This window comes from Cynoglossus semilaevis, chromosome 2 (genome assembly GCF_000523025.1).
Source record: "Cynoglossus semilaevis isolate Cse_v1.0 chromosome 2, Cse_v1.0, whole genome shotgun sequence".
Classification (NCBI taxonomy): domain Eukaryota; kingdom Metazoa; phylum Chordata; class Actinopteri; order Pleuronectiformes; family Cynoglossidae; genus Cynoglossus; species Cynoglossus semilaevis.
Window position 1 is genome coordinate 10,650,003 of NC_024308.1, and position 21,510 is coordinate 10,671,512.

General features: G+C 45.6%; 4 protein-coding genes across 8 annotated transcripts; 1 reads left to right on the forward strand and 3 right to left on the reverse strand.

The window, feature by feature from the left end:
* Positions 1–99: 99 nt before the first annotated feature.
* Positions 100–7,883, reverse strand: map1sa (microtubule-associated protein 1Sa). Of its 2 annotated transcripts, XM_008337282.3 has the most exons (7): positions 7,694–7,883; positions 6,836–6,937; positions 6,107–6,189; positions 5,887–6,027; positions 2,729–5,798; positions 2,103–2,326; positions 100–1,477 (listed from the first exon to the last, which is right to left on the reverse strand). In XM_008337282.3, the coding sequence occupies exons 1-7, from the start codon at positions 7,842–7,844 to the stop codon at positions 1,322–1,324; spliced, it is 3,927 nt and encodes a 1,308-aa protein (XP_008335504.1). In that variant the 5' UTR covers positions 7,845–7,883; the 3' UTR covers positions 100–1,321. The 2 variants fall into 2 exon arrangements, with proteins under 2 accessions (XP_008335504.1, XP_024919639.1); XM_025063871.1 differs by lacking the exons at positions 5,887–6,027; positions 6,107–6,189 and having other exon boundaries at positions 7,694–7,740.
* Positions 7,854–11,424, forward strand: trmt13 (tRNA methyltransferase 13 homolog). 3 transcript variants are annotated; one of them, XM_008337265.3, is made up of 12 exons: positions 7,854–7,991; positions 8,149–8,274; positions 8,859–8,914; positions 8,995–9,061; positions 9,136–9,195; positions 9,723–9,792; positions 9,866–9,972; positions 10,064–10,231; positions 10,438–10,510; positions 10,600–10,674; positions 10,756–11,059; positions 11,160–11,424. In XM_008337265.3, the coding sequence occupies exons 2-12, from the start codon at positions 8,164–8,166 to the stop codon at positions 11,332–11,334; spliced, it is 1,266 nt and encodes a 421-aa protein (XP_008335487.1). In that variant the 5' UTR covers positions 7,854–7,991; positions 8,149–8,163; the 3' UTR covers positions 11,335–11,424. The 3 variants fall into 3 exon arrangements, with proteins under 3 accessions (XP_008335487.1, XP_008335479.1, XP_008335494.1); XM_008337257.3 differs by lacking the exon at positions 7,854–7,991 and having other exon boundaries at positions 7,998–8,274; XM_008337272.3 differs by lacking the exon at positions 7,854–7,991 and having other exon boundaries at positions 7,998–8,274; positions 10,756–11,051; positions 11,160–11,346.
* On the reverse strand, positions 11,387–15,656 carry lrrc39 (leucine rich repeat containing 39). Its single transcript, XM_017030832.2, has 8 exons — positions 15,520–15,656; positions 14,831–15,012; positions 14,642–14,750; positions 14,394–14,550; positions 14,097–14,233; positions 13,880–14,025; positions 12,824–12,976; positions 11,387–12,656 (listed from the first exon to the last, which is right to left on the reverse strand). The coding sequence occupies exons 2-8, from the start codon at positions 14,944–14,946 to the stop codon at positions 12,467–12,469; spliced, it is 1,008 nt and encodes a 335-aa protein (XP_016886321.1). The 5' UTR covers positions 14,947–15,012; positions 15,520–15,656; the 3' UTR covers positions 11,387–12,466.
* Positions 15,657–15,743: 87 nt separating this feature from the next.
* Positions 15,744–21,440, reverse strand: dbt (dihydrolipoamide branched chain transacylase E2). Of its 2 annotated transcripts, none has more exons than XM_008337304.3 (11): positions 21,317–21,440; positions 19,986–20,121; positions 19,525–19,600; positions 19,156–19,337; positions 18,943–19,070; positions 18,458–18,713; positions 17,998–18,164; positions 17,843–17,920; positions 17,419–17,610; positions 17,274–17,345; positions 15,744–17,189 (listed from the first exon to the last, which is right to left on the reverse strand). In XM_008337304.3, exons 1-11 carry the CDS (start codon positions 21,359–21,361, stop codon positions 17,022–17,024), a joined length of 1,500 nt encoding a protein of 499 aa, XP_008335526.1. In that variant the 5' UTR covers positions 21,362–21,440; the 3' UTR covers positions 15,744–17,021. The 2 variants fall into 2 exon arrangements, with proteins under 2 accessions (XP_008335526.1, XP_024919676.1); XM_025063908.1 differs by having other exon boundaries at positions 19,525–19,618.
* Positions 21,441–21,510: the final 70 nt, after the last annotated feature.

The following is a 21,510-nucleotide window of genomic DNA, read 5'->3' on the forward strand; positions in this document are numbered from 1 at the left end:
CCTTGGACAGTGAACTTGTAGTCTGCAGTTTTTGGACCGTGAGAGGAAACTACAGAGCCTGTCTGACTTTCAGAACTTTCAGAATAAAACACAGCAGAATGGAGAGAAGGGAAACTTTTATTTTGAAAAGGATTTTAAGTAGTGTTTGAGTGACTTTTCTACCTGACATGGAAAACTAACATGAAAGAACAGGAGTAGAAGATTCCGGCATTATTTCTTCTTCATGAATATAATAAAAGGATTCACAGAAGATAAAAATCAATTAAAAATAATCATAAAATAATAACAACAAGGTATATATGATATAAATGTGGTAAAACTTCATTAAAACCATTGAATTTATCTCAGATTAAAAGATTACAGTCCTTCGTCAGATTATGATAATCTGGTGTTAAACAATGGGGAGATTACAGATATGTGACCAATCCCAGTCTGTATTCTGATTACAATCTTACTGGATTATGTTCATGGTCTGACTTTAATCTCACTACAGTCAAAATCAACTCTGTTTATATTCTGAACACAACAAAACATTTGTCTTTTAACCCTATCTGTAATCTGGCAACTGTCCGACTGTAATCTGATCTCAGTTTAATAAATCAATCTACGTGGAACATCAGTCTGACTGTAGCTTCACTCTTCACACAGATAAAGACTGATTGTCACCTTTAATCTGATGATAATCTGATTACAGTCATCTGATTTACTGTAGTCAGATTATGTTAATCTGATTATAGATCACTGCAACACCATTCATTTATCCAATAAGGAGTTTGTTTAGTTTGATCAATCAGCAATGGACTTATCAATGATCAATGATCAATGACATCGTACCAACCTTTAGTCTCTGGATGTTTGACCATAAAAAGATAAAATAAATAAATAAATTAAACTGAAATGTTTTAAACCTTTTTTCATTTTTCAAATGAAAACATTTATAGAAATAATCACTGATCAATCATCTGATCAACTAGGATTATAGACGTCTAGGGGGTGTGTCCTTTTGGAAACCACAGTTACCCGGTCCTCACTTTGAAGTTTGCTACAACATTAAAAACAGACAAAAGTGTAAACACATGTTTCTTTGTGTTGTGTCACCTGGAGAAGTCTGGAAGACTGGTTTGAAGGTCCAGTCCTCCAGCCCATAAAGCTGCACAGTCAGTAGGACTTGGAAAACAACCTTAAGGCAGGGCTAAGAACGCCCCTCAGTGGGCAGGACTCAGACCTCAACATTAAGGCAGGGTTGAGATCTCATCCCAGTGGGTGGGGACTGTACACACACTGTTGGATAGAGTTTGAACTGGAACCTTTTCCACAGGGTTTAAAACTCAACCTTGCACGCAGGAAAGGTTTCTTCTTGCATAGCCACGGTGCTGTTGCTACCCAAGACAGTGATGGACAGCGCCCTCTGCCTGTCGTGGGTCTCTTGATACCACTCATGCATGGCCAAGGAATCAAATGTAGGGATGAGGGTCACCTGGAAATAGGACAAAGATTTGATCAGCGACCCAGTTGCTTGGTGGTTAGTGGTACTAGTTCACGCATGGGCAAACTACAGCCCGCGGGCCATATGCAGCCCGTTAAGCTTTTCAATATTTTTTTACCCAACACTGATCACCTGCTGTATGCCAGATATGTCAAGAGTCTGTAGTGGTTTTTAAAGAATATATCAGCCGTCACTTTGCCACAAAACATGCTAATTATTCTAGCAAACAGACAGAGAGAGAACGGAAAGCTACTGCTCAGAGGTTGACAGCTAATTTACAGGCTTAACAAAAGTTTTTCATCGTCAACACCGTCAACCAAGTTCTTTCAACTGCCAATCAAGAGTCAATTACCAATGTCATTCAAACTGGCCAGCAACGGCCAGCAAGCCTGTCTGAAGGCAATTTTTTTAAAAGAACGTTTGGTGGAGACAGCAGGTGTCTTGTGTCCAGAGAACAAAGACAAATTGTAAAAATCAGTTTATCACAAAAGACAGTTCTCTGAGGTGGATTACCAAAACAATCCATTATCTGCTCCCTTCTGTCAAATTTTAGAACCCTTTGTGGCCCACTAGTCAAAAACTTTGCCCACCCCTGTACTAGTTAGTGGTCACTGACCTGGTCCTCGGGCCAGCTGCCCTTTCCATCCAGAAGAGCATCCAGAATGGTTCTGAGTGACGCCACCTTCACTGGCTCCTCCCCACTAATGATGTAATATGATGAGCGAATGCGTTTAAAAAACTCCAGGTCAATGGTGGAAGAGGCCGGTCCGGAGGGCAAGTACGCCAGGTCCACGTAGGCTGCCAACCCCCCAGAACTCACAGAACTGCTGGTTCTAGACACTGAAAACACAGAAAACAGCCCTGAAACCGACATGTTTTGTCTGGGCCACCAAGAGCCGGGTCACAGTCCTCAGAAGGCATAATGTGGAACATGACAAACACCCCACAACCTGGCTGTCAGTTGCCCCCCAGTAAAGAATGACGTTTTTTAAATCTGGATCTGAGGCATCTTCCTCAGGTGAGGAGGTTGTTTTGGATGAAGGCCTTTTATTAATGAACTAGAACTAGAACAAGCATTAGGAACGGATTTGGTTTTTAAATATTTTTAATGGGGAAAATTCGATCGAGACACGAGTGCTGTTGTAGAACGGATTAGACTGGTATCTTGAGGTTCCACTGTAAACCTAAACTAAATAAAACAATTAACATCATTTTGAAGTAAAATGTTTAATTCAGCCTCACCTGAGGACGATGGTTTTGAACTTCCAAGTCTGGATCCTCCAAGTGAATTTCGGGAGGACGGTTTGGCTTCGAGGCTGGATGCCATCTTCAGCGTCCCCGTGGTACTGCCAGCCTTGTTTGTCTTTGCGATGTGGGTCGTGGTACTTCCAGCTGGTATCTTTTGCATTTTAGTCTTGGGAGCAGCCAAACTCTTGACTGATCCATCAGCTTCAGAGTCCGCCATGCAGGCTCCAGGCTGGGGTGGGAGAGGGGGCAAATCCTTCACTGGGGCTGGGGGGGGATCAAGTGAGGACAGCTGGCCAATCTTTTGAGACGACTGAAAAATACCAATGGAGTCTTCATCGGAGTCAATGTCTGCAGTGGTGGAAGGACAGTCCTCTGTGCCAGGGGGGATGTCAGAGTCTGTGGCTGACGGCAGAGAGTCGCTGACTGACGTCGGTGGGGTTTCCTGGCAGTATGGGGAAGGGTCCTGGGCCCCACCCTGTTCCTGACCAGAGTTGTTGTTGTTGTTGTTGTTTTTTGCGCAGTCAAGTAACACCTGTGTCTGATGGCTCTCTGGAGTTGTTGGGTGCTGGAACTCACAAGGTGAAACCAGACACAGATCAACATCATGAGGAACAACTGAAAGAAGCTCTGGTATTCCACAAATGGGTTCTTCTCTGCTGTTGCCATGACACCCGGTCTCTGAGGACACCACAGGTGGCTGGAAATGAGCAGCGTGTCCATTGGAGAAGAGTGCTTCTCCCATGGACCCTTTTGGTGACTGCCCAGAGAGAGGAAGCACCTGGTCAGAAGATACCGAGAGAGATACATCCACTTCTGTGGAATGAGGGGAAGTGACCTCGGCAGGCATGGAGGTGACCGTGGTGGAGGAGTCAAGAATCAGGTCTCTGAAAAGGCTGGGATGTTTATTATCTTGAGAGGAAGTGGAGTTTTCCAGGCCCTCCCTCAGAGAACTAAGGTCTGACGTCCGACAAGAACCTCCCTGGTTGTAGTCCTCGAAACCCAGACTAGACCATCTACCTCCAAGGCTGCTGTCCTCGCAAAGACCCCGAGTGTCTTCTTCAGGCGACTGTTGGAAAGGAGTGTGTCCTGCACTGTTCGGGGCTGAATCTGCAGGAGAGACCAGCTCCAGGGTTTTTTCTTCAGAGCACCCACAGACATTGTTTTCCGAGGATCCTACGGGGGGTTGGAAGGCAGTCGGAGTGAGGTCAAAGTTCACACTGAGCTCAGTTTTTGGGGTTTTGTTGAGGGGTGAAAAGACGGTGGTGGTGATCTGGAGCGTCTCATCACAACGAAATGTTTCAGGACTATTGCCTGAGGGAGTGTGGATCCCATTGGCTCCCAGGTCCAATGTGACATTTTGACCTCTGAGTTCAATGGTGTCACTTTCCAACTGAATCCTCTCTAATTCCACCACTGTGTCCTCAGGTGCTGCCACCTTCAGGCGGTTGTCTTGCTCCTTTGAATCCATCTTGCCTTTAATACCTTTGTTTAAAGGGTCTCTTTTTGGAAGGGTCCCATCTTTCTTCAGAGCCCCCATCTTTCCTAAAGACTTCTTCAGTTCTGGACCTGAGTTTGTGGTTGTTTTCTTTAATTCTTTAGCTGTTGGTTTGGTGGTTTTCTTCTCCTCCGTTCTTCTCTCCTTCTTTGGTTCAGCCTTAACGTCTTTCTTTGGTTTCACACCGACACTTTCCTTCTTGGCCACTTCCTTCTTCTTCTCTACACTCTCTTCCTTCTTCACAGCAGCACTCAGTGATTTCTCCTCCTTCTTTTTCACTTCCTTGGACACTTCTCTCTTTGGAACTGTTTTTTCTGTGGGTTTCAACAGCTTCAGTTTAACTTCTCCGTCCTTTAACTTCAGCTTCTCCTCCCCATCCGTCTTTTCTTTGAGAGCAGCTTCTCCAGCCTTTGGCCTTGTTTTAACCTCCTGTTTCTTCAGCTTGTCCTTCTGCACAGCAATACTGGGTCGGAACTCCTTTGAACTGGACTTCAGACTTTCCCGACTCTCTGCTCGTTTAGGATGTTTCTCAGTTTTGGGCATGTCCAGGTCTTTCCGACAGACCGAGGACTGTTTTAGACAATCTAAATGTCTCACTTTTTCAAGTGCCTCCAGAATTTTGGCCTGTGGCGTGCATCCTGGGAAAAGGATGCGGATGATCTTCTCCTGAAGGTTGGACGGATGCCACACCAGCAGAGCACAGATGGAGACGAGGCACGGCAAAGGAATGTTTGAGGCTTTTACATTGGAACCGTTGTTTGGCCAAATCTGCATTAAAGTTTCTAGGTCTTTACAGCCACCTACTGGATTGAGTGTGTACAGTTCCAGACGGCCAACGCCCATCTTCTGAAACAAGATGATTGGTTCTATGATTGGTCCAGAAACCCGGCTCAGAGGCTCTGGTGTGATTGTCAGTCTTTCTAAGTACTGTAGAGTTTGTGCTGCTTGGTCACAGCTCCTTAACTCACTGGGATCTCCCTGAGTGGATTTCAGTCTTTCGGGAGCATTGAAGAAAACCACGCCAATTTCCGGGGAGATAAGGTTCCTGGTCCAGTCCTCTTCCGTCTGAGTGCCGGAATCATCTTCCTGCTCGGCTACTTTCCTGACAAGTAGACTGTTTATACCAGGAAGATTGTCCACGCCAACGTGGGTCAGGAGCACGGAGTCGATTCTGTCCAGGTGTCGGACCAATTTCCAAAAGCAGGAGCGTGGGTCAGAGCCACCGTTTACCAGAACATTAAAACCATTCACAGCAAAGAAGGAGGAGTCACCTTTCCCACCAGGGAAAACGTAGCAACAGGGTCGTGAGAGTTTCAAAAATCCCACGGTGCTCGGTGGCTCGAGAAGATCGAATGGTGACTGGGGCTCCAGCGACTCTGAGAGATACTCCGTGAACTCCTGCAGACCCTCCATCTGTGGGAGGATGGTGGGGGGGTTGATTCTCAGGTCAATAATGTCCTGAAAGTTTTGTTTCTCCAAACACGGGTCTTTCCAAAGACCGTAATGCGGACAGCTGATGGTCAGACTGACCCTCTCTGAGCGATCAGCTGATCTTAACGACTCTGTGACCTGAAGGACGACAGACACAAGTCATTCACTGATGGACGGAGACAAGACAGAGAGACAGCACAGACCAGAGGGTGGGGTGACGTCCCACCTCATCATCAGTCAGCACGCTAACAAAGTCATTTAGCGAGAAGCAGCCTTTCTGGAAGAGGACGTCGCCGCTCTCTTCCACGCACTGACCCGCCAGAACCAGCAGTTTGTGACGAGACCAGGAGCAGAGCAGCCGCCGCACCTGAACACACACAGACACGTTTTTATGCAGAGGCAGGTCTGTTAGTGTTCAGGAGACAAAGCTTCAAATCTGTTCTAACCTCAGAGCAGGCAAAGGTCTGAACCGGATTCACCAGGACCTGTGTGTCCAAGATTTCACCTCGGTGACACAGGATCCTCTGACCTGCAGAGAAAGAACCTCAGCTGATCAGGAAGTACTGAGTGTCGGTCCCTGGACCTAAGGGTGACGACTGTGGTTCTTTACTGGCCCACTGTCAGTGGTCTGTCTCTCTGACTCACTGTCAACCAAAATTCTGATTGGTCAATTTAAAAATACATATACATACATATACCAAATACAAAAACAACCCAGCCGAAACAGGAAGTTATGATGACTCAAGCAAAAACCAGCGGCCAGTGCGGGCATGTCCAAAAGTACCAACATGTCTGCGGTGTGGACGTATTTCAATATATCTGAAGCACCACTGTACTGTTAAGATGAGAGTTAACTCAACCTTAAGCACAGTTAATGTTAGCACAGAGTTAGCACATTAGCAGACAGCACAAGAACTGATAAAAACACAAACAGCTCAAATCTAAAGAATAATTATTTTCTGTGGAGACCTGATAATGATGTTTATGTCTAACTGTTAGCTGTGGATAATGACCGTGGACACACACACACACACACACACACAACAGTGGTGTGTAACTCTTCATGCCTGTGTTTGTGTGACGAATGATGAAACATCTGTGTGACTTCTGAAGGTCAGATGACCAGTGTGTGTGTGTGTGTGTGTGTGTGTGTGTGTGTGTGTGTGTGTGTTTACCGCTGACATCTTCTGACAGAAAGGCAGAGTGACGAGACACAAACAGTTTCAGCTGCTGATCCAGAACAGAGACATCCAGGTCCACAGACCAACAACGTAGACCTGAGAGACCGACACACATCACAAGTCCAGATCAGTTTGGGTTGGGTCTTTGGCCAACAAAAACATTTCATAAGTTTTAACTGCTGGTCAAAAATATGGTGAAATTATGAAGGGTTAAAAGATTCTTGTAAACATTGGTTAAAACGATTAATTTAAATCCACTATATAAATGTCTTTAGTCTGAGCTAAAGTTCCAGACTCCAGACCAGGGCCTGGGCTGTTCTAGAACTTTAACTCAGACAATAATGAAAACGTCGTTGTTGTTGTTGTTAAAAGCACAGAGATAAACGCCACAAAAAAGGACCTTGTTCCTCTGTTTATGACAGTCCGACACTGAAAGACGGACATAAATGAAACTCCGTCGGAGATTTAAACAAATTTATAAAAATAAACAAAAAGTTTTCGTGATATTGTCGTGTGTTCGGAGAGCTGAAGAAAGGAGGAACCAGAGACCGTTAGGTCCGGGCTGTCTTCGCCACATGACACCGTTTCAATGCAGGAAGTGATTTAAACTCAACTTTGAACGTTTGTAGCGGACTTTGACGAACTTTAACAAAAGTTTTACGGACTTAAGAGAAGTTTAGCAGCGGCACCGTGGACCAAGGACAACGGGGATAACTTCATTCGGAAGCATCATCAACTCCTGCTAAGTTTTATTGTGAAAGGCCTGCAGACTTCCCTCTCGCCCTGTGGACCGCAGTAGCGGTGACTCCCCTGCCCCTGGTTCTCCGCGCCGGTCACCATCACCGCTCTCACCCGTGTCGATTTGTTGCAGAAGTCTCTCTAACAGCCCAGGTCCCCGGAGCACTCCTACCACCACCAGCACCGAGTGAGCTGCCCCTGTCGATGCTGCTGCAGACCCACAGGATCCGGGAAAAGAACCGGGACCGCTCCGCTCCGCCATCATGAGTTGTGAACAGACCTGTGGTGACGTCACGTGGTAGCTCACTGGGCGGGACCCGCCGGTGAGAGGCGGGATATTTGCATTGAGTGACGTTGTAGAATACTAATAGAAGTACAGAACCGTGAGTACAGCAGCCAATCAACAACCAAAGTAAGTTTCGAGTGCGGAGGAAATAAAATAAAAAGTTTAGGCGGAACGACAGCGTGTCTTCTTGTCTGTTTAACAATTAAACTTATTTTTGTATTATTGTCTGGGTATTGTGTTTGATAACTAACTAAATTACAGTATTTCGACCATCCAAATGCAGCACGCTGCGTCCAACATGGCGGCCCCGTTGCCAGGAAGGTGTGCGTTTTTCGTGGAGAAAAAGAAGCGTTTCTGTAAAATGATCGTCGGCAAAGGGAAAAAGTTCTGTGGGGAACACGCGGACATGGTGAGTTCATGTAGACAAACGCAGTGAAGCTTTTTTCACAGGGTTTGGTATTTTTTGTGCGAAACGGAAATACAAACGTGTCCCCGTGTTTCCAAACGACATTGGTTTAGCTATGAATGAAACACCAGCAACAGCACGACAGTGAATGCATAATGAATGATTTCCAGTTGCACCAGAGGGGGGCGTCATTGTTACAGTGATCAATTAATGTGTTCTTTTACGTTCTTTAAATGTATTGGACATGTGAACGAAATGCAACCGAGTTAATCAAGAGCAAAAACACAAGACGGAACCTTAAACTGAATTTCCACAGTGTTGCATTTTAAAAAGGTTGGACATGACATTAATTTGAAACCAGAACACATCTGGACTAGAACAACACTGACTCTGTAAAACCAACTACACTTGACCTAAAACTGTGTCCACTACAACTGGGTCCAGGACAAACTCCATAACTTGACCTGATTCAAAGATCAGATCTAATTGTCAACACTGATTGAACGCCAAGCTCTCTGGATGGAACTCTGTCAATACCAGAGGTCATTTCCTGTTTGTTTCATCATTTCCTGTTCACTGTTTTGAAGGAAGGAGAGAGTGTTGACGGCAGCAGGAGGATTGTCTGTCCTCTGGACCCTAAACAGTCAGTGACCAATCACAGCAGTCAGTGAAGTCCCTCTGATAATCTGAGCCTAAAGAACCTAAACTTGTTTGTGTCTGCAGCACCGTGAGTGAGAACAAACTAGAGAACCACCTGAAGAAGTGCAACTCCAGAGAGAAGGACAAACCCGTGAGTGACTCAGAACCTCAGAAGGTCCACATATCCATGGTTGATGTTTATGCACCTCTCTCCATGTTCTCCAGGTTTATTATGTGGAGAACATCAATGCTGGCTCGTCTGGTGGAGCAGAACCTCAGGAGCAGGTGAAAAGCAGATTCCAACCACAGACCTTGGCTTTTACCATTGGTTAATTGTTAGCCTCTGTGGCTGTTTGTTTATCTATATATGGCTAATTTGTAGCTGTATTTAGCATAAAACAAATTTTTAAAACAAATTTTGTTGAGCTATTGAACTACTCCAACAATAACTACTACTTTAGCTCTAGCTAGCTAACTCTATCGAGCTACCTCTGCAGCAGTATCGTTTTGTTGACCTGATGCTGTGTTTGGCTAACCATTAGCTACTATATATATATATATATACATATATATATATATATATAGTATTTTACTGTAGTCTTAACAGTGTCATACATTTTTGTTGTTTTATCATCGGCATCATGATTCATCGGCATCATGATTCTCCATTTTCCTCCAGTGTCGACCAACAGTATAGTTAGCCACAAGACTATTGCAAATTAAAAAAATTGGCCAAAAAAGATTAAAATGATAAAAATATCTAAATTACAGTGTTTAAAGGGCTAATGCTGCTAATGCTAATGGTGGTACAGGTGAGCCTGTGTGAGCGCAGCAGAACTGAACTCCAGTCCCTGGTGGACCAGCTGAAGGCAGCAGTCACAGGTGAGCTGACACTCCTCCTGGACCTTATTCAGGTTTTACTTTAGTCCTGATCCTGATCCTTCTGTTGCCTTAGGGCTGGATTGTAATGTGGAGGACGGTGTCCTGTCCCACCCTGTCCTCCAGGTAGAACTCAGCAACCCAAAGAATGGAGACTCTGCCCACAAACACCTGAAACAACAGGTATGGCAGAAAAACCACGGAACCAGAACCACCTTGACTGACCTGGAACCATCTCAGACAGGGTCGGACCTGACCTGTCAGATGTTTACAGTCCTCTATTTTAGGGCACCTGCAGGACCTGGGTCTTCTGGAGGGGGGGCGGTGCTTTGTTGAGTTCGGAGCAGGTCGAGGGAAATTGTCGCACTGGATCCACGAGGCCCTGAAGACTAGCCAAGATCTGCAGCTGCTGCTGGTGGAGCGCTGCAGCACCCGCTTCAAGGTAAAGGATCTGTGGCTCCTGAGGTCCATGAACCCTGACTCCATAGTCCACATGTTGGCAGGGAAGTGTCCCTGTTGTTCCAAAACCATCTAGACCTCAAACATCTCTGTTCAAAAGTTCTGACTTTGGAACTTTTCACTGTACTTCCTTTGGGTCCAGAGTCTCAGTACTCAGAACCTGGGTCTCCTTTGATCTGTGTTCTCCAGGTGGATGGTAAACATCAGGATGTGGGAGTTGAGTTTGAGAGGCTGCAGGTTGACATCCAACACCTGGACCTAAGTAAGAAACAAGGTTCTGATGGAACAAACACTGAGGATCTGGATCTGAGGTCCAAGAAAATCCACTAACCTGACTCTGAACGATTCCAGGTAAAGTTCCTCTGCTCCAAACAAAGAAACTCCCGTTGGTTGGAGTTGGGAAACACCTGTGTGGAGCAGCAACAGGTGAGAAAAAAAAACCCCTGGTGGTCAATGTGGCTTCGGCCGGTTCTGGTCCAACACTAACCGAACTGTTTCTGTCCCCAGATCTAGCTCTGCGGTGTTTGTTGGAAAGACCAGGTCATGAAGAAGAGTCAGAACCACGGCACAAACGCATGAGAACCATGGACCCCGGCTGTGGGTCTGTCCTGGGCCTGGCGGTGGCACTGTGCTGTCACCATCGCTGTGAGTGGCGTCACTATGTCGGACAGGAGTTCTTCCTCAAGCAAGGACTCGGAGAGATGGAGTTCTCTGCCTTCTGTCGAATGAGTAGTTGGGCAACATGTGGCCTGAGGTTGACCAATCAGGATGAAGGTCATGAAGCTGCAGAGGAAAGGGACTCAGTGAGTGGGTAATTATGACATTTGACCTCTAGGACACGTTTGAGCCCAGACTGTTGTTCTGTTTGTGTTGGATGAGGGAAGTGACTTGGTCAGATCTTTTCTCTGCAGGTTTCTGTCGGCAGCAGAACGAGAACAAATGGGTCGTCGGTGTAAAGAACTCATCGACGCCGGACGACTTCACTTCCTGAAAACCAAAGGTTTTGAAGGAAAACTGAGGCGATACGCTGACCCTCAGGTCACGCTGGAGAATGTGCTGCTGACAGCTGTAGCTGCATCACCCTGACTCCACCCACAAGCATAACCACCCACTGTAACTCAGTGATTTGGACTTTGTATATAATTCAACTTTTTTTATTAAAACATTTTAATTCACCGTCTCTTACTGTCACCAGTGGGGTCACGGTCAGGACTGGGCATAGGTAAGGTCATTGTTGTGAATTTGAGGTTAGAGTCAGGCAAAAGGTCAGTTCAAGGTTACTTGTGGTTCCATAGTGTAGTGGCAGAGAGCAGTCCTGGGTTCAATTCCCAAAGAAACAGCCTCCTCCTAACGGCTCCTCCTGTGGCAGCCTGTGTTAGTTGCAAGGACTTACACAGTGAATTTCCCTATTGTGGGACAATATAGGAAGTCTATAATTAATAATCATTATTGATCTCTCTGAGGTTTAGTGGCAGTAGGTCAAAGGTCAAATCACTGCAGGATCTACATCTGGTCACAAGGTCACAGTGTCAGGTCAAAGTGGGTTCAAAGATCAAGTCAGGGGTCAGGTCTGGGGGATTCTTAAGGCGGGCTCATGAAACACTGAGCTAAAGTCACAGCTCTGGCTACCGTAAGCTAGAGAGGTCCAACTCTGACTTTCCGGTTTCACAACAGCTGATTACAATTAGCTCAGTTAGCCTGAGTTGAGTTAAGTCTGAGTAGCGCTCGTGCCTGACTAGTTATAAAGGCAGATAACACGAACCAGGTCATCTGGAAAAAAAAAAAGGGATGTTCTGCTTCTCTCCTCTGGATCAAGAAACCCTTTTGAGTGACAATAAGGATTAGGCTACCCTGTTAGAAATAAGAAGGACAACACTGTTACAGCTGCCAAAGGGAAGGCTTGGCAACAAATAGATTACACTTAACTGTTCAGCCTGAGTGTGTAAAATGATTAATATATATCTCTGTGATTTCTCTCCCACCTCTGTGTGTCCACACCTGACTGTTTTAAATGTTAATCCAGGTTTAACCCAACAGGAATGAAAAGGACATGGCAGCAAATAACGACCAAATACAAAAATATAGTACAAACAGGACAGCCCGACTTCTGCACCACACACTGGGAGGTTCTGCTGGTCCTGCTTAATGTCTCTCAGAGGATGCATGTAAGAGGTGGGGGGTCTCTGCCATCATATAGCATGTCAAGTTAGCTGATGTGTTAAACTATGAGCTGAGCAGGGGGGGGGGGCTTCCTTTTGCACTCTTGGATGTAGAACATCATGAACTCCAGTCCAAACATCTCCTGCTCCTCCTCCTCCTCCTCCTCATCCACCTCCTCCTTCTCTGTCTTCATCCCTCGCTCAAATTTCACATCCAGGGTCAGAGGGTTGTCCCGGAAATTCACAAACCTGCCCCAAAAAAGAGACAAAGATCTGAGACGAGGGAGACTGAGGACATGTGGAGGCGAAGGTGAAGATGGACAAGGACAAACAAAAACCAGAGGTGGATGGCGATACCCTGGACACTCGGGTGGACACCCCTCCACCTGTGTGTGTGTTTTTGTGAAGACACTGACCTGAGGTTGGACATGTCCTCCATCACAGCTGGGATGTCTTTCAGTCGGTTGCCGCTGACGACCAGGGTTTCCAGATTTGTCATCCTGCAGATGTTCTCTGGAAGGGTTTCCAGGTGGTTCCTCTGCAGCCACAGTGTGTGCAGCTTCTCCATCCTGGACACAGACATGTCAAACCAACACATCTGATTCTACAAGCAACTGGCAACTGAAGTGCACGGACAACAGGGAAAATACAATACAGTGCGCCCACACTTACGACGCATAATACCCCCAACAGAACTGAGGGTAACTTACAGGGATAAGACACATGTCTTCAACATGTTGACAGAGGACAGGAATTCATCAACAAGATCCAAGAGGAAGATGGAAGTAACAGTAACAAGAGTAACAACACAAAAAATGATTAAACTAAACTTCATCATTTACATCTGTTCAGATGTAAAGTAAAAGGCTACGGTCATTGAAATTCAAATGTTATGTTTAATCCTGGTTTAGGATTGAGGGTGATAAAGAAGTGTTGGGTTTTATTAACAGAACATATTCTATTTAGTTTTGATACTAGTAGATCAACTCACAAACTTGGGAATAGAAATTAGGTCTGAATTAACTCAAATTGTTAACTGTAATTATGAACCATTAACAAAAGGAATAACAGAATTAATAGATAATTAATAGATGGACGTCCCTGCCTTTCTCCCTGATTGGTAGAATCAACATTATAAAAATGAACATACTCCCTAAGATACTGCATTTATTCTGGAATATTCCATTAGCTCCACTTGATGACTTTTTCAAGAAAATAAAGTAGTTATTTATTAGTATCATATGGCAAAACAATAAAGTTAGAATTGGACTGTTCTTATTACACCTACTATATAGAAATGGAGGTTTAAAGTGTCCAAATATAACTTGGCATTATTGGGCATTTATTGGGGAAACAAGGGTATTGCAGGGAAAGGCAGATGTATAATGGTAATATAAATAAATTATATAGGTCATAGTTTGCCCATGCCTGTTCGAGATGGTTCAGGGCTGTGGTCCAATCACGTCACCCACCTCTGGATGTCCTGGGGCAGCTGCTCCAGCTGGTTCCCCCCCATGTCCAGCCACTCCAGGGCCGGCAGCCCAACGACACAGTCGGGCAAGACGGTGAAGTGGTTCATGGACAGGTCCAGGTGCTGCAGGTTCTTCAGGTTCCTCAACTAAAGAAAGAAGAAAGCAGAGGTCAGCAGAGCAAAAGTCTAGTCTGACCCGGTTCAGGTTTGGGTCGTACCTGGTCGGGCAGCTGCTCCAGGTCCCGATTCATGGCCAGTTCCAGTCTTTGGAGACTCTGACAACAACCCAGCTGCTCAGGAACCTTCTGGATTCTGTTGTAGCTCAGCAGCAGCTCTCTCAGGTTGGTCAGCATCCCTGAGACCAGAACCAGGAGCACAAGTCAGTAACAGACCCTGGACCCAGTCCAGGGTCTGTTACTGAGGAACAAAAACACAGAAGGCCCAGTCCAATGTTTAGGAACTGAGCTTTATTCGGGTCTTAGGGAGGACCAGCTGACTGGTCTGGGCGGACTGACCAATCTGTTCAGCGATCTCAGTGACACCATTGCGGGACAGATCAAGCACCAGAAGATTCTGGAATCTGGAGATAAAGTGAGGAATTTTTTGCAGCCCGGTCCTATGTATCTGCCACTCCTGGACCTGATTCAACTGGACCAGACAAGCCGGCAGAGTCTGAAAGAGATCCAGAACCATTTTAGAAGAACTGTTGAACGACAGATACAGATGGTACAGAACCCAGACCAAAACCCACTGACCCACTGACCCTCCACTCCTCCTGCTCAATGCGCAGGATCAGTCGTCCGTCTTCGGTAGATAGCTTCTCTTTGAGTCGTGCGAGAGTCACGCGATCCTCCCACACCTGGACACACAGTCTGGACCAGAGACCAGAGGTCAGGACGGGGTCACAGGCCGAGACCTTGTTACCTTGAATATGAGTGTAGTGAAGCCTGACCGCTCCTTCCTCCTCTTTCTCAACTCCTCCTGCTCCTTCTGCTCCTCCTTCCTCTGTCTGATCCTTCCCTCCCACAGAGCTTTAACGGAGTTGACCACACCCACCACGACAGCCATGATGATGTCACAGCGCAGATGAAGACAGGAAAGTGTTGACAGTCAACCAGGGTACTGCTGGCAGTCCTGACAGTGGTACAAACAGTAGTATTGACAGTAGTTCACAGAGTTTTAATTACAAACAATGGAAAAGCTGTTGTAGCAGAAACACGACCGTGGTAGCAGTAGTAGTGTTAGTAGTAGTACAATAATTACTCACAGAAAATGAACATTAATAATGGGGGGGGGGGGGGTTAAAAAAAAAAAAAAAAAGGGGGGGGGGGGGGGAGTTAAATACTTTGGCACATTAGCAGTAACAATAACAGTTATACTAATGGTACCAACAGTAGTACTAACACAATAGCTGTACAGATGGTACTGACACTCATTCAAACATGCAGTAATATTTACATTTGTAGTACCAATGTGACCAACCGTAATAGCAGCCACAGTACTACGATGATTGTCACCAACAGTAGTAGCAGCTGCAGTACTACGATGTATGAGCAGTACCAAAATAGGAGTGAGGCAGGAGTATCAGTTGTACAACACTATAGTAACAGCAATATCAAAGGTAGTAGCAGCAGTTCTTACGGTGGTCGCAGTAGTAGTATTGGTATCTGCTGAAGTGAGTAAATAAACAGTGCTAAAAGCAGAAATGGTACCAACAGTTCCAGGGGACGTTCTCCATGGGGGGACACAGCTGAAGGATGACCTCTGACCTACTGTGGAGGCTAATTTTAACTCTCATGTCACCTGACAATGTGACTGTATGAGATCCTCTACTGCCCTCTACAGGACACACATTAATCAGCACATTTTCTACATAATTTTCTTTTATTGACAATATTTGTTAATCCAATAGTTCCATCGGTTAAAACCCAAACAAACAAAACAAAACAAAACCCACAAATGTAACAGACGACACGACTGAGGAGGTCCAGGACAGGAGACGTCCATTGTTCAGAGACAGAGAGAGAGAGAGAGACGCTCATGTCCACCAGGGGATCAACCAAGGGCATACACCAAGAAAAAAAAAAGCACCAAAAAAAAAAAAAAAACAAAAATAAAAAAAAAAACATGAGGTTAAAAAACACTTTTCTGGAACTTTCCAGAAGGTCTAAAGGTAAAGGCAGACAATCCATGAGTTCCTGACATCACCACCAGGGGCAGACTATTCAGCTGTGACAATAAACACTGACATCAGCAGTTTTGGTTTTGGATTTAGGCAGCTGAACTAAAGTCAACTTCTAAGTCTGTTAGCGTTTTCACAGTAGCCTAATATTTAACACCAACAACAGTGAGCTCCTGTTAGAACTGTTGCTAATGGATTCTATTATGTGTAGTGGCTAACAGAAATAGTCTTAAGCTACGCTTTTAGCCATAAATGACTTCTCTACGTGAACCAAGACCTAATTATAATGTTACACTGACGCCGACAGTAGCTACACTTCTAACTGGACTCCTCTCAGAAGGTGCCAACAGTAACTTTAGCCTATGCTAACAGGCCTTCTGAAAAAGCAACTCTTAACTGTACTAGTAGAAGCTAACAGTTGTACATGTTCTTGACAGAAATGGCAGTAGTGTAACAGTAACTGTTTGCAATACTAACAGCTAGATGATTCATCATATGTGGAGTGACCACAGAAGCTACATTCTTCAAAGCTGAGTTAAAGTTTCTGAATGAACCAGAAGTCTTTCGGGAACTCACCGCCCCATGTTGACTGTAGAATGACAAACATGAGACAATATTAACCTGGAGCAGCGGCACCTGGAAAAAATGTTAGTAAACCGTCCTGAATCCAAACCATGCTAAAGTGAAGCTAACTGTAGTGTAAATGTGGACAGACCAATAAAGAACTAGTACCAGTCTGGTCCTGGTTTTGATAACCACCCTTCGATGTCAGATTAAACATTTTATGTAAAGACTAATCCGGTGCGTGTGGTTGGTCATTATAAAACATGATAGACCTAAGCCCCACCCCCGGTAACAGCTAGTGGAAAAGGCCTCGTGATGAGAGAACGCCGAGTCAAGAGTCGGCAGGAAGAGGTTTAGGTCGTAGTGTGGTATCGTCCCCTGGGCTGATGGGAAAGGTTTATTTCAGGTCCAGAACCATGTGGGCTGGGTTCTCCAGGTACTCTTTCCACATGTTAGAGAAGCGACACATGGTAGCACCGTCAATGATGCGATGGTCTGCAGACCAGCTGACCTTCATGATGTGTGCTGGGACCACCTGACCATCAGCAGCAAACCGGGGAAGAACCTGGACACAAACAGGAAGTCATTAAACCTGACTGGAGTGTGGAGTCACCATGGTCAGCTCCAGTGTTGGACAGGTGGACCTCACCAGGGTTTTTCCAAGAGCTCCAATAGCAACCTCTGGAGGAAGGATGACAGGTTTGGCATACGTGCCACCAATCTGAGGAGAAGAGAACAGGGTCAGGGATGGGAGTGGGTGGAGCACGGCTGGAGAGGGCGTGGTCTGTACTCACTGAGCCAATGTTGGACAGAGTGAAGGTTCCACCGGTCAGCTCATTGGTTCCAAGCTGACCCTGTGACCCCAGAACCTGCAGACGGTTCAACTCCTGGGCGATCTCAAAGACACTGAGCAGCTGCACGTTCTTCACATTAGGAACCAGCAGACCCAGACTGGTGTCCATGGCCAGACCGATGTTATGAGACGCCTGAGAACAGACCAACAAAATCACATCGTACATCAGTTCTGCCAGAGCTGAATGCTGATTGGTTGGCTGCATCACTGCCACTAAGGATTATTCTTCTAACGATTCGTCTTTAGACTGATGAACCAGAATGTGAACTAGAGGACATGATGGAGGACCTGTTCTGGACCAGAAAACCAACCAAGAGCCTGGAAGTCCATGCCAGAGAATCTGGATCTGAACCCATGGTTCTTACCTTGTAGGTGATGTTCTGGACGCCTTCATCCACCGACGCATTCAGGATGGGGAAGTGAAGCAGACCGAGGGAGGCAGCCTGAGCCAATGAGAGTTCAGAATCAGCTGGAACCAATCAGGTCATGAGAACACCTGGACAGTGGGGTTCTGGTCTACCTTAATGAAGAAGGGCATGAAGCTCAGTCGGACTCCTCGAGCTTCAGCCACAGGTTTGAGCTCTGCCCTCAGGGCCACCAGCCGGGTCAGGTCCACTTCATCACAGTAACCAAAGTGAGGAATCTTCAGAGCAGCCGTCATGGTCTTCACCATGGCCTTGTGGAACCCTGTGAAAACAGGATCTGGTCATCTGGACGCAAGACTTCAGAAGACACAGCTAATCAGACTGGACAGAACCGTCTACACCTGGGTTCTCAAACTGTGGTATGTGGGCTCCCCCTAGTGGTATTTTCTGAATATTAACTTTTTCCATTAGGTTAGCCTTGGAGACTACATTAACAAAGTCTGACTTTTCTGCCCATGTGAACCACATTTTTTTGGGTCACATGTGTCTGAACAACTCTGACTTTTCCAGATCTGGCTGGACCAGAGAACTAGTGCTTCTGGGAAAACCTTTGACCTTTGAGGGGCTCAGTGATGTCCTTTCCGGAGAAGACAGGCCTAGGGGTTGTGGGCGGGGCTTTGGCCAGTGCGGGTGTGCTGACAGGCCTGGTGGCATGGGCGCCAGCGGACACTTGAGCTGGACCTGGAATTTGAATCTCCTGGACTGGGGTTGGAGGTAAAATGGCGCCCGTCTGTCTGGCCAGGAAGTTGAGGATGTCCTCCTTCAGAATGCGTCCATCTCTGCCTGTTCCCACAACTTCACTGAGCTTTATCTGGAACACAGAAGACAAAGCTGTCGAGAAAGCAGAACTGGAATTGTTTGGACCGTCGATGAGGTCGAGAACCTGTGACTTTTATCCATCATCCCACAGAAACCTGCAGAAAAACATCTGAAGATTGAAGTATTAAGTACTGCATTTGTACTGTTACTGTACCCGTTAGCACATGAGGCCTTACACAAACAATGATCAGTTCCAGACAAAATTCCCCTTCAGAACCTACATTGTTCTCCATGGCCAGCCTTCGGACAGCAGGTGTGGCCTGGGTCTTGTGGCCCTTGATCTCCTGATGGGTGTGTTCTTCTCGAGCCATGGCGGGCGTCTCCACCACGTCCTCTTCCTGAATGATCTCTGAAACCAAAACATACAAGTGAGGATCAGATCACCCCAACTCAGGTTTGAGAGAAAAAACAGAACTGGGTCAGCACACACTCACCAGAACTGGACTCGGTCTCGATGTCTACCAGAGCCTTCCCAACGAGGGCCGTGGCGTCAACATCGTAGTAGAGTTTCCTGATGACACCGTCGTACCGGCTGGTGATGGTGACGGAGGCTTTGTCGCTCTGGACCTCACAGATACTGTCAAACTGAGACACTCTGTCCCCCTCCTTCACGTACCTGAACCACAACAAACAGGACTGTGATCAAAACCTCGACCAAACTGAATCCAGATGAAAAAGGCTGGAGTGAAACCAGTGGACCAACTGTCGGTCTTTGTTACCGATGTTCTGACCATGGTGATAAAAACAACAACAGTCCGACACCCAACAAACCCAGGTGGAGGTCAAGTGATGTCAGAACGTACCACTCCTTCACTGTCACCTCCATGATTCCTTCTCCGATGTCGGACAGTTTGAACTGGACAATCGGTCCTCCAATCACTGAAGGACAGAAAAAAACTGTGATGATATGTGATATCACCTGTGATATCATCATCACCTTAGGTGAGGTCAACATCAGTGACATCACACAGCAACATAATGATGTTTGATGAATCACTCAGTGACATAGTGCACAAAAGTCATCACCACCATTATCACCTTCACTATCATCATCTTCGATCCAATAGCACAGGATATATTTATATTTTTAAAATACAAAACATAATATAATATAGAAATGTAACAGTATAGATGCTGTGACACCTTTAACGTATCTCATTGAGCATCACATTTTCTTCAGCTTCAGCTCCACCTACTGTATGTTAGCAGAGTAACAGCTTCGTGTTGTTCAACAATTCAGACTGAAGAGGGAGCTGTGACTCACTCGTACTGGTGTGCAGCGTCCTGTGATTCAGCCATTGCAGATGTCTGCCGTTGGTGGTGAGCGTGAGTGGCAGCAGGTGACGCTCTGACCTGAAGCCTTGAAGGCGAAAGCATCTCCCTCGATATTGATGGGTCAGCTGAGAGGAGGAGAGAGGTAGAGAAAGGGAGGGAGGGAGCAGCAGTGTCAGAGATACAGATGGAAACTAATTGAACAGTCAAATACAACATGGATTGGCTTTAGCTAAAGAAATCATTACCCCAGGGCAGTAATTAAAAGGAAATGCCAGCTGACAGAGTTGACCTGAAGCTATGGCAATTATAATGAAGCTAGCATCAATCCTACATCTGTCTTACACACAAAGACTTTGATCAAAACTACTGGTGCAGACAGATAAAGTAATGCACATTTGTCAAACTCAAGGCCCGTGGGCCAAATGTGGCCCAACAAGAGCTTAAAAAGCATTGCCCATATAATAAGCCCCACAGGAGCTTAAAAAGCATTGCCCATATAATAAAGTCCATGCTGCTGAATTAACCTGAAATTATTTTTGTATTACACAGCAATGTGTTATATTTGTAACTTCAATAAATAATAATCAACTGCAGACACATTTATCAATACGTTATGAAGTAGTTACATTTACATTTTATTTCTACATGTTGGTACAAGGTGATACTTGGTGACCCGCTAGACTAGTTGAATTTAGCACCAGTTGTAGTACTACTTTGTGGTACAGTGGGCCTTGGTCTGATGAATAATCTTTTTTACAGTTGATACGAGGTAAATGCTTGGGTTTGAGTACTGCTGTGGAGAAACTGGCATCACAAGCTTCCTGTGACAGAGACACTGCTTCAGTTTGCACTAAATCTGTAGAATAAACTACAAAATGGAATATATTGAAATGAAAAATGAAGATTTAAAAAAAGTTATCATTTTTATATCAAATACGGAATTATCTGGCGCTTAAAATCAGCCAACTATAAATACATGTGCAGCAGTGAAGCTAACCAACAACTGAAGCTCAGTTAGCACAGCTGAAGTTACCTCAAGTTTCGTCCAGATAAACGGAATTACCTTAAGTACTAAGCATCTCATATAAAACAGACAGTTGTCTGGTGTACTTTTCTACAACCAGTCTATAATCCAAGGAACAAACAAGGAAGCTTTAGCGTTAGCGTCAGGTCAGCTTCAGGACAGAGGCGGAGCTACGTGGAAGCTGACCGAGTCACCGGCTGACATCACGGATAAAGTGTTGGAGCGCAGTTAGCGGTGTCTGTTCAACCTCAACATTTGAAAATATAACGAACATTTACATTTGACAATTGACTCACCAGTCTCCTCAGAGCCAGCATCGAGCCTCTGGTCACCGCTGCCATCTTTGTTTCTCTCACAGACGTCACAGAAGCACGCCCTCTTAGCAGCCAATTAGCGTATACCTACTTACTTTGCATTCTTTACTTTTGGTTGAGTGTGAGCGGTGGACACATCATACTGCCACCTGCTGGTAAGAACTTGAGATGACATT

Bases quoted from the DNA above. Each gene is read 5' to 3' on its own strand.
- dbt (XM_025063908.1), bottom strand. From the start codon at position 21,361: ATGGCAGCGGTGACCAGAGGCTCGATGCTGGCTCTGAGGAGACTG. The intron at 17,611-17,842 runs GTAAGAACCATG...GTCTGTTCTCAG, and splicing joins TCCAGAACATCACCTACAAG to GCGTCTCATAACATCGGTCT. The intron at 17,346-17,418 runs GTGAGTACAGAC...TCTTCTCCTCAG, and splicing joins CTCTGTCCAACATTGGCTCA to ATTGGTGGCACGTATGCCAA.
- map1sa (XM_008337282.3), bottom strand. From the start codon at position 7,844: ATGATGGCGGAGCGGAGCGGTCCCGGTTCTTTTCCCGGATCCTGTGGG. The intron at 6,190-6,835 runs GTAAACACACAC...CTTTCTCTGCAG, and splicing joins TCTGTCAGAAGATGTCAGCG to GTCAGAGGATCCTGTGTCAC. The intron at 2,327-2,728 runs GTGAGGCTGAAT...CTGTGTTTTCAG, and splicing joins TTCAAAACCATCGTCCTCAG to TGTCTAGAACCAGCAGTTCT.
- lrrc39 (XM_017030832.2), bottom strand. From the start codon at position 14,946: ATGGCTGTCGTGGTGGGTGTGGTCAACTCCGTTAAAGCTCTGTGGGAG. The intron at 14,234-14,393 runs GTCAGTCCGCCC...TTCTGGTCTCAG, and splicing joins TGAGATCGCTGAACAGATTG to GGATGCTGACCAACCTGAGA. The intron at 12,657-12,823 runs GTCAGTGTCTTC...TTTTTGGGGCAG, and splicing joins GAGGACATGTCCAACCTCAG to GTTTGTGAATTTCCGGGACA.
- trmt13 (XM_008337257.3), top strand. From the start codon at position 8,143: ATGCAGCACGCTGCGTCCAACATGGCGGCCCCGTTGCCAGGAAGGTGT. The intron at 8,915-8,994 runs GTCAGTGACCAA...TTGTGTCTGCAG, and splicing joins TGTCCTCTGGACCCTAAACA to CACCGTGAGTGAGAACAAAC. The intron at 10,675-10,755 runs GTGAGAAAAAAA...TTCTGTCCCCAG, and splicing joins CCTGTGTGGAGCAGCAACAG to ATCTAGCTCTGCGGTGTTTG.